Here is an 11,322-nt window from a genome sequence, read left to right on the forward strand (position 1 = left end):
TATATATACATACATATATATATATACACCCACACACATGTGTATATATGTGTGTATATATATATATACATGTGTGTGTGTGTGTGTGTGTGTGTGTGTGTATATATATATATATATTTTTTTTTTCCATTTTCACACATCTTCCCCTAGAGGGGGGTGGGGGGGTTACCCACATATGCGGTCCTCTCCAAGGTTTCTCATAGTCATTCACATCGACGTCCCACTGGGGTGAGTTTTTCCTTGCCCTTATGTGGGCTCTGTACCGAGGATGTCGTTGTGGCTTGTGCAGCCCTTTGAGACACTTGTGATATAGGGCTATATAAATAAACATTGATTGATTGATTGATTGCTTGCTTGGGAAGACTGTGTCTCCCGGCTGGCCTGGGAACGCCCCGGGAACCCCCGGGAGGAGCTGGACGAAGTGGCTGGGGAGAGGGAAGTTTGGGCTTCTCTGATTAGGCTGCTGCCCCCGCGACCCGACCTCAGATAAGCGGAAGAAAATGGATGGATGGATTCCTACTTTGCGGAAATTCATTTATCGTGGTCATGTCCGGAACAAATTAACAACGAATGTCCGGATTGTACCAAATCTTAGCTGTAGGTAAAAGTTAAGAAAGCGTTTGAAGCAAATTTTAACTTTCACTTCCAAAATATGACACATATAAATAACTCAAACATAAATGCACGTTTATTACCATCAATAAAACCTTATTTTCTGCTGAGAATATTGTGAAAATGGAATAAGTTCACAGGAAATACACAAACAAGTTGGTTTTGTATTCAAGAAATATGGAGATTCATCCCCATAAACATGCAACTACAACAATGCAGTTAAATATGTCACACGTTTAGTCCTCCAATACAGACTCATACAACTAGAACAAAATATTTTTTTGAGAATATGTCAATTATTCCAAGTGCTTTGTTAATAAAATGATCCCAGACAAACAAATGCAATACAACATGACCTGAAATGCAAACGTGACATGAAGAGTTGAAAACAGGATTTATTCATGTTAAGATGTGCATGCTCTTTTTCAAAGACAGCATACAGCAAGGCATCCATTCCTGAACTCTTCTTAAAATGAAACACAGCACCAATTAAAACACATTGGAACAGGGATGAGGCTTATGTTTCAAAGTCCTCCAGGTCCAGCAGCATGATCTTCGCCGTGTTCTGAAAGAGCGCCGCTCGGTTCTGCTGCTCCCCTTTCTTCACCCAGTGGCCGTAAATGCGGAAGGCGCAGCCGTCGATGAGCTTGCGGACGCCGCGGAGGGAGTATGGGTCTCTGGCCAAGACGTCTCGGGTCAGAGGTCGAGCCCTGCGGTAGCGACTGTACATCCTGATGCAAGCCATCACGGTGACAATCAACACCTGCGAAAGGACAACATCAGATTGTGTTACATTTTTACGCTGCTTCGCTCTGACCTTATCTAAACCACACTTCTCACCTTGAATGTCTTTCTAGGGCTGAAAAGTCGCACCTGGTCCTTCTGGTATTGCCTGAAGAAAGGATGTGCTAAGGCTTGCTCTGCACTGAGACGCACAGCGGGATCGACTACCATCAGCCTGGAGATCTGAACATCACAAGCATCCAAACACCAAGTAAGTACAATTGCACCTCAACTTAAGAATGCCCAAACTTAAGAGTGTTTTGAGATAAAAGCTGTCTTATGCTTTTCTTTAAATTTAAGTTGCAAGCATCTCTGCCATTAGTTGGTGTAACAAATGTCACAGTGATCCACGTAAGATCCGACCAAAACATCTGGTCTTACTTGCTAGCATTAGCTTATAGCTAGCGATGGACATGACTTGCTTTTCCAAGCATGGAAAGGAAGAAAGTGAGTGTGAAGGACAGTGCTGAGAAAAAGTGGATGATGATATTTTAATAAAATAATTAAAAACATGACCAAGCGTGTTGCTAACTTGGTGAAGCAATTGGAGCGAGTCACTGCTAGTCTGCACCATACTGAAGTAGAATGAGTCAAACACCAGCCAAGAATGTTAAAGGGAATTTTAATCTGAATCTAAAACACCTTCTTGTGGTGGAGATAATATGTATTGGATATGCTTTAGTATAAATGTTGTTTACTTTTATAACCCCTTTTCTGTCTGCGAGATCTTTGATTCTGGAGGCGTTCCCAGATTGCAAATGAAACCACACCCCACCCTCTCCTAAAGTATCATAAGTTATCTTTTGAAAATGTACACTGTTTAAATATTTATCTTGACACGGTCGAAAATAAACTTCGTAAACATTATATATCGTATTTTTTCTACATTTTTTTCCCCAAGCTTTCCCACGGCTAAATTATTGAATGAGTTAAGCAAAGAAATCAAACAATGTACTAATATGATCCGCTTTGAGAAAATGCTCAAACGTTAAGTGTTTACAAAGCACAAGGAAGAAGAATCCTGATAAACATATTTAACCGTATTAAAAAAAAAAGAGAAATCTTATTCATCTCATAAAGGATGAAAAAAGACAAATTACTTTTCCGTTTTGTTTGATCAGTTATTTTACTGCCGTGTTACAGCCACCGTTTGGAAACAATTAAGGCATGTATATAAATATTTAAAACTTAACTTAACCATTTAAAACATTTTAAACTTTCTATGTAAATATCTCTGGTCTGGTCAGGATGCCACCTGAACGCCTCCCTAGGGAGGTGTTTAGGGCACGTCCGACCGGTAGGAGGCCAAGGGGAAGACCCAGAACACGTTGGGAAGACTATGTCTCGGGGCTGGCCTGGGAACGCCTCGGGATCCCCCGGGAAGAGCTGGACGAAGTGGCTGGGGAGAGGGAAGTTTGGGCTTCCCTGCTTAGGCTGCTGCCCCCGCGACCCGACCTCGGATAAGCGGAAGAAGATGGATGGATGTAAATATCCCATTTCACAACGTACTACGGCTTATAGTACGGTGCGGCTAATTTATGAAAACAAAAAATGTTTCTTTTAAAATTTAGTGAACGCAGCTTATAGCCCGAAAAATACAGTAGATTCACCCGGACAAACCATTAGGTACACGCGCCGTCCGGTCTATTCAGACTTTGCATAAAAACACCTGCTTTTACCAGCATATCACACATCAGAGGTATGATGTATATGCCACGAACATATGAAAATAATACTTAATCTTACCTCTTTTTTGTGTTTCCTCGTAGCCTAAGCGCTTGACTTACAGTGCATCCGGAAAGTATTCACAGCGCTTCACTTTTTTCCACACTTTATGTTACAGCCTAATTCCAAAATGGAATATATTCATTTTTGTTCTTACAATTCTACAGACAATACCCTATAATGACACTGTGAAAATGTATTTTTTTAAACAAAAAAGCAAAATGTATTAAAAATAATATGTACATATAAGTATTGACAGCCTTTGCTCAATACTTTGTTGATGCATTTTTGGCAGCAATTACAGCCTCAAGTCTTTTTGAATACAATCCCTATCTTTGGGCAGTTTCACTTACTCCTCACTGCAGCATCTCAAATTGTATGGGAAGCATTGGTGTTCATCCAGGAAGTCTCTGTACATTGCTGCATTCATCCTAGTCTAGTCAGGGAGGTGACCAAAAACCCGATGGTCACTCAGTCAGAGCGACAGCATTCCTCTTTGGAGAGAGGAGAACCTTCCAGAAGGACAACCATCTCTGCAGCAATCCACCAACCACTGTGTATGGTAGAGTGGCCAGACAGAAGCCATTTTGTAGTAGAAAGCACATGGCTACCCACCTGGAGTTTGCCAAAATGCACCTGAAAGACTCTCAGACCATGACAAACAATATTATCTGGTCTGATGAGACAAAGATTTAACTCTATGGCGTGAATGTCAGGTGTCATGTTTGGAGGAAACCAGGCCCCGCTCGTCACCAGGCCAATACCATCCCTACAGTAAAGCATAGTGGTGGCAGCATCATGCTGCGGGGATGTTTTTCAGCAGGAGGAATAGTCTAGTCAGGATAGCAGGAAAGATGAATGCAGTAATGTACAGAGACATCCCTGGATGAAAACCAACACTCTCCATCCCACCTGATGGAGCTTGCGAGGTGTTGCAAAGAAGAATGGGTGAAACTGCCCAAAGATAGGTGTGCCAAGCTTGTTGCATCATATTCAAAAAGACTTGAGGCTGTAATTTCTGCCAAAGGTGCATCAACAAAGTATTGATTAAAGGCTGTGGAAACTTACAGTATATACATGAGATTTTTCTTTCTTTCTAATAAATTAGCTAATTTTTAACAAAAAAACCTCAACACTTTGTCACTATGGGGTATTGTGTGTAGAATTTGAAGGACAAAAATGAATGTATTCCATTTTGGAAAAGCTGTAACACAACAAAATGTGGAAAAAGTGAAGCGCTGTAAATACTTTCTGGATGCATTGTAATGTTTGAATAAATACGTCTGCCTCGCGGTGACGTCACAATGTAGTTCGATTGCAAAACCCCGCGAACAGAGCCCTTAAAAAATGTGTGCAGGCTCACGCCACGAGTAACATGAGCATCCAACTTTATAACAACATTTATAACTCAGAAAAAGCTAAATTCCTCACCGGTCCCCTTTGAACATTTTTAAATGTGACTTAAGAGTAAAATGAAGTTAACCACTGTTACTGTTGATAATAAAACTGTTTTATTTAAAGGAAAGGCTTGAAAAAGTTTTATTGTTGTCAATTTCCTTCTCTCACAAACATTGGTTTAATTATGTCAACAACCGCTCATCTCGACAGAATGTACCTAGTCCGAGGGGCGTGTACTAACTACTATGTAAGGACGAAGCACAGAAAATGGCCCGTGCTTACCAGATCCTTCACAGTGTCAGAGCGGTCGTCCCACTCGGGCGAGCTGAACTTGTATCTTCCCTCCGTGATCATCCTCAGCATCAGCATCTGTTTGCGGTGCCAGAAAGGCGGCGAGCCAGCCAGTAAGGTAAAAAGGATCACGCCACATGCCCACCTGTGTGCGAAACACAAACTGTGGACAGGAAATGCACAAAGCCACACAAACACACCCGAACTTCCTTGGGGAAGATATTTAGAAAAACCAAATGGAAGACTTACAAATCAACTTCTTTTCCGTAGCCCAGGTGCATTTCGTCCATGGAGCACTTGAGTATTTCGGGGGCCAAATAACCCGGTGTTCCACAAAGCTCTGATCACGACAAGAACCAACAAAAGCAACAATGACTGTGTGTGTACTGTAAAAGCAAAGGACACTATGGTAATTTTATGATTGTAAAAGAGCAAAAACACTATTAAAAAAATATATATTCATGTTTAAAGGAAAAACTGCATGTCAGCTTTTTGTTATAAATGACTAAGTGTTTTAATATAAATGTTATTAGTATTAATATTTTAACACCTTTTTGCTCTTTTTAAAAATAATTGTAACTTTTTTTGTTTCATTGTACTTTTAAAAATGTGCAGCTGGCAGACAAAAACAAGCTTTGTGCACTTCAGGACACTATACTGTTATAAAATTTTAAAAAAGGACACTGATATTTTCATTATTTAAAAAGACAAAAATACAATCCCCCTCAAAAAAAACTCCTGCTCGTCAGCTTTGGGTTATTTGTTTTGATATATAAGAGTACATATTAATATCAATATTCTAAAATTAAAATAGTGCCTTTTTGTCCTCATTTTTGCAGTTTCTTGTTTCGTTGTGCTTTTAAATATTGTGCCGCGGGTAAAAATGGTCTGAGAGCACTTTGGACAACGTTGATATGAAAAAAAATTAACTGATATCAAAGGACTCTGGAATGTTTTATATTGTAAAAAGGTAAACACACATTTCAAAGATAAATATATCACATATTTAAAGGAAAAACAGCCTGCATATCAGCTTTGTGTTATAGATGACTAAATGTTTTGACGTTATTTTTCTTATTTTAAACTTTTCCTGATAACGCAATTTTTGTTTTGTTTTTTACCCTCATTTTTGCGGTTTCTTGTTTCATTGTACTTTTTTAAAAAACTAAACAAGCTGTGGGCACTTTGGATATTTAAAGTACTAATGATTGTCACACACAATATAATGTGTCCTCTGCATTTGACCCATCACCCTTGATCACCCCCTGGGAGGTGAGGGGAGCAGTGGGCAGCAGCGATGCCGCGCCCGGGAATCATTTTTGGTGATTTAACCCCCAATTCCAACCCTTGATGCCGAGTGTCAAGCAGGGAGGTAATGGGTCCCATTTTTATAGCCTTTGGTATGACTCGGCCGGGGTTTGAACTCATAGGCTGATACAGGGTAATACATGCTGTCAGTGTTTTGTTTGACGGTCAAAAACAATAAAAGTGATTGGATTACTTTTTACAAAGTTATTTAGACTACAATTTAAATACATTAATATTTACTAGTCAATTACTGCATTTTGGGTTATTTGCGGTCAAAATCAATTAAAACAGGTGATGGACTGCTTTGTTGTTTTAAAGTTTTTAAATCTGCTATTTAATTTTGAATACAATTTGAATTATTACATTTGAAATTTGTTTTTAATTTAATTATTTTGTAATTTATTTATTTATTTATTTTTTACATAGCAAACTTTTTTTTCTTTCTTAGTGTAAAAGGCCTTTACTTTCACTCCTTGTACCTCGTAATTTCTCCCCAGGCTGCAGCTGCACAGAGAACCCAAAGTCGGACAGTTTGATGTGTCCCTGGTCGTCCAGCAGAATGTTCTCAGGTTTCAGGTCACGGTGGATGATGTGGAGAGAGTGAAGGTACCGTACTGCTTCTAGAAGAGCTCGCATCATGCTCCTGGCGTCATGTAACATAGGCATATTATACATTATGGACCGCCATTTCTTTGTAACGGTACTTTGAATTTGCAGACACGTGCCTTGTTTCTTTCTCGCTGAGTGTAACTTTTTCTGTGAGGTAGTCAAACAGCTCCCCTCGCCTCATGCTGGAAAGAAAATACACAATGTAATCATATACTGTACATACAAATATGCAAGCAATAGACGCTGATTAGCTACACCTGCATAGGGATGGGTACCGAATTCGGTATTTTTACGACCAAATTCCGTCTGTACAACCGGGTGCTGATTCACGTAAAATCAAACGGTAGCATATTTTGATACATTGGTTGCATGTGAGGTCACGTCCGGTTGCAGACTCTGCACCGGCTCAAGCACTTAGCGGGGAAACAAGTACTCATCGCGGACCAAGCCGGACTACCTATAGGTAATATTGCAGTCTTCCATGCAAACAAAGCAAGCATGCCTGATAGGGAGTGCTTGAAAGAACAGTACTGCTCCACTTTTTAAAATGTGCTAGCTCGATACTAATTTACATTGGATATGCCATAGACATGCTACTGATTAGCATTAGCAATTTTACATGGCGATTGCAACACCTCCAAATTTAGTAATAAAAACTGCAACTAAGATGCACGCTACAATCAAATAGCAAGTGTGTAGAAAGTACAATACTTACAGTACAAACACTTTTTAGGGCTCAACAAAAGACAAGACTGGCATGTTCACACTGTAGTCTACTACCATCTAATGTCTTGGAATTGCAACTGCATGTAAAGTCTACTATATAATAGTTGCAAATGATACTCAGAAGTGTAAGATATCATGCTATAACAACTGGACAGCACTGTTGTCATTATCAGCTCAGTGTTAAATGTTTAATAGAAAATGACATGTTATTAAAAAGTAAATATTTATTAACACAAACACGAGTTGGGACAGTATTCATCAATACAGAGCATTATTATGTTTGTAAAGCAAGAATTAGTAATGCAACTTTCGAATCGGATCCCATTCGATGCAGGTGTACCTAATGAAGTGTCATGTGTTTTACTTTTATGACTCTGCTTAATTGATCACCGTTATCTTAAAATTTGGCCATTACTGCTCCTCTGTTGTTTAATAACTTGCGGACAACACCTCCGTGGCACTTTTTTTCTCCTGGGAGTGTGTGAATGACTGGAAGAAAAGCTCAGATTAATTGGCCGAGATTTGGTGCCACCTGCTTGTTTGCATGTATCTCTACCCGCAGAATATAAGACCGCTCGACTTGTAAATAACTTTTTTTTGTTCTGTCTTCTATTCATGTAGATCTTACTACTCACAGGTCAAACACCAGGAAGATGAAGGTTGCAGACTCGTAGGAATCAATAAGAGTAACTAATTGAGAGAATAAAAGGGTTTCATTATTAGGTTGTCTTACATGTTTCACAAAGTAAGCGTGTCGTGGACCTACTGATTGAGGAGTGGCCCTTCACCATGTTGAGGACTTGGATCTCCTTCAGCGTGGACGTCTTCACCTCCTCCAGCTGCTGGATGGTCATCTTCTCTGCCGTGATCTCGATGATCTTGACAGCCAGCTCCTGACCCGTGTGTCTGTGCACGCATCTCCGCACCACGCTGCTCACACCCCTGACATCATCCAACATGGAGGATTGTTTTAGGATTAAAGCACACGTTGAATTCTTCCATACATATTATTTTGGCTCTATAGCGCCCCATGTGGCCACAATGATAATCCCACAATGGTCATTCCAGAGAGAAGAGTTCCCACCAGGGGCATCGAAGTAGGGATTTTGTACAGCGGTCAAAAGTACAAGTAAAGTTAGATTTTTTTTCTTGCCATTTAAATATATAAGCATTTTAGATAGAGGGTGTAGGTAATCTTAGACATTCTTAATTTGATTTCAAGCAAACTTAACGTCATCAAAGCTCATCTTTGAAGGGGAACTCCACTTTTGTTGGAATTTTGCCTATTGTTCACAATCATTATGAAGGACATGACAAATGTATTTTTTTAATGCATTGTAATCCGTACCTAAACATAAATAAAAGTCCGAAGGTCCTCTATTCTGCCAATAAATAACCATCCACAAGGCGCCAACAATACTCCATTGGGTCCAGCGCGGGACGAGCGAGCGACCAGCATGGACCCCGAGCGACTGAGCGCCCCGGTGCGGGGCGGCTCGCCTACCTCGGAGCCGATGGCGGAGAGTCGGAGTCCGCAGCCGGCTTGGAGGAGGCTGTGGCGGGCTGCGGCAGCGACACGTTCAGCAGCATCCTGCCTGACATGGACCAGCCCGCCCCCAATATTGTTGTCCGGGTGGAAATCGGGAGAAATTCGTGAGAATGGTTGCCCCGGGAGATTTTCGGGAGGAGCACTGAAATTCGGGACGCTCCCGGGAAAATCGGGAGGGTTGGCAAGTATGGTTTATCCACATGGTTATTTAATAGGGTATTTTGTGTAGAATTTTGAGGACAAAAATGAATGTATTCAATTTTGGAATAAGGCTGTAGTGTAACAAAATGCAGGAAAAGTAAAGCACTGTGAATACTTTTCGGATGCACAGTACCAAGTAAGTGTCTGTTTACGGCAGTGACGTGCGGCAGGGCCTCACCTGCCATCATGGAAAGAAAAAAATTTTATTAAATTGTTATATGTATTCAGTGATTATACTATAAAGTTATTATCCATTTAACTTCACCAGTTTTAGATTATTTTTATTCAAAATCGCTGAATTTTCACATTTGCCGTTCAAATACTGAGAAGAGACGGGCGGTGATCAGCAGCCAATTGAGGCACGTCACTCAGTGCCTCAACATGGATTGCGCAATGACTCGGCTAACTGCTGGCCTGCTGTGCAGTGAGACCGTATTGCTATATGAATTATATTATACATTTCCATAGTTTAGTTAGCTGAGGTATTTAATGTACAGTGTATTTTGTCAACAACTGTATGTGTGTAATGTATTTCTTGTGCTGAGCAATCATAAAACTGCTGCGAAGACGCACTGGCTGATGCTCGCAGTAATCTCGCCTCCTGGTGCCGGTTAATGCACCCCCCGACGGGAGCGCCACACCCAAACCCTCCACGTGCAAGACCGAATCCACCCAAAAAAAACTTAACAAGAAGCCAAAAAGTGCAAAAACAACAATGCTCGCGCCGGAGGAGCCGTGAACGACTGCAGGGACACAACATTAGGTACACCTGCAGACTGCAGTACGGATTTCATATTTCATTCATTCACAACTCCTCCAACACGAACACCACTGTTCCCGCACTTATAAGTAAAGATAAGACCATAATAATGTTTTTTTAATTAAATGTGCTTTTTTGTGTGCTACAGTTTGTATGTGTAAAGTTAAAGTTAAGTTAAAGTACCAATGATTGTCACACACACACTAGGTGTGGTGAAATGTGTCCTCTGCATTTGACCCATCCCCTTGATCACCCCCTGGGAGGTGAGGGGAGCAGTGGGCAGCAGCGGCGCCGTGCCCGGGAATCACTTTTGGTGATTTAACCCCCAATTCCGACCCTTGATGCTGAGTGCCAAGCAGGGAAGAATGCTGGTATGAGCTTTTAAACATAACCCGTTAACTGCTGCCAATCAAATGGTGAATAAGATACTCTTTAGGGTTCATATGTTTGTAAATCTGACTGTGATGAAGTCAGTGCCTCACCAGTCATGAACCTCACCGCACGTCACTGGTTTACGGCAACGTTGGGTTTAGCGTTTAGACTGGGAGTTTTATGTATGGGGGCCCAGAATTTGAGGTGACACCCCTGGTTCCCACTGTCATAAAATGTTTAAGATGTATCAATTTTGGAACCTGCTTGCTTTGATGTCAACATAAACAACATTGGACTATGCCCCACCGGATGCATTGTGGTCGTCCACAAAGCAAGCCTGTCTCGTTAGTGTATGTTCTTTTCTGATGGCCGGACTCACCTGCCAATCACCTCTTTGGGGTCATACTTCTGGTAAAACTCTTTAGCGCCCACCCAGTCGGGTAATTCATCTCCAAGCACGATGTCTTTGGTCATGCTGAGGGACTGGGACTCTGTATAGCACAACAGGTTCTAGTCACTAAAAGACAACATGGACACCACCAGGAACCGCAATCAAGGGATAGGGAAGTAGTGTCTTTTCGCTTTGCTGTTCAGGAAGACATTTTGTGATCGCTTTCTTGTTAGTAAAATGCGCCCTTCGCCCATCGGGACGGTTTGCTAGCGGTGCCCTTGCATGGCAGTTCACTGACCGTGCATGAAGATACTCACCTCAACGTCAACAAGCGGCGTGAAAGAGGCAGGCAGCCCGCCAGCAAGGTGCAGCAGTGTGATGGAACAAAGTCAGTGCCGAGACGCTATTTTAAAGTCAAGACCCGCGTCGGAGGGAAATGTACTAAAGCGAGTTAGCTAAAATAACAACATTTTCAAAGTGATAACATTTAGTCCTCATTCCTCACAACTGATCTAGTGTGTTGTTGCCAATTTCATCACTATCGCCCCCATGTGGCGGGAGTGCGACTATGCGTTTATTTTTTTTTCTGTGCCCATT

General features: G+C 41.3%; 1 protein-coding gene across 1 annotated transcript; it reads right to left on the reverse strand.

Moving 5' to 3' along the window:
• Positions 1-989: 989 nt before the first annotated feature.
• On the reverse strand, positions 990-11,266 carry phkg2 (phosphorylase kinase, gamma 2 (testis)). The gene is made up of 10 exons (XM_061967579.1): positions 11,043-11,266; positions 10,714-10,825; positions 8,219-8,394; positions 8,088-8,142; positions 6,843-6,908; positions 6,597-6,760; positions 5,059-5,149; positions 4,801-4,954; positions 1,453-1,578; positions 990-1,375 (listed from the first exon to the last, which is right to left on the reverse strand). Exons 2-10 carry the CDS (start codon positions 10,806-10,808, stop codon positions 1,130-1,132), a joined length of 1,173 nt encoding a protein of 390 aa, XP_061823563.1. The 5' UTR covers positions 10,809-10,825; positions 11,043-11,266; the 3' UTR covers positions 990-1,129.
• Between the last annotated feature and the right edge of the window lie 56 nt (positions 11,267-11,322).

This window comes from Nerophis lumbriciformis, linkage group LG11, assembly GCF_033978685.3.
Source record: "Nerophis lumbriciformis linkage group LG11, RoL_Nlum_v2.1, whole genome shotgun sequence".
Classification (NCBI taxonomy): domain Eukaryota; kingdom Metazoa; phylum Chordata; class Actinopteri; order Syngnathiformes; family Syngnathidae; genus Nerophis; species Nerophis lumbriciformis.

Coding starts and splice junctions, on each gene's coding strand:
- phkg2 (XM_061967579.1), bottom strand. CDS start 10,808: ATGACCAAAGACATCGTGCTTGGAGATGAATTACCCGACTGGGTGGGC. Junction 8,395..10,713: donor CCCAAAGAGGTGATTGGCAG/GTGAGTCCGGCC, acceptor GGATGATGTCAG/GGGTGTGAGCAGCGTGGTGC. Junction 1,376..1,452: donor GCCCTAGAAAGACATTCAAG/GTGAGAAGTGTG, acceptor GTCCTTTCGCAG/GTGTTGATTGTCACCGTGAT.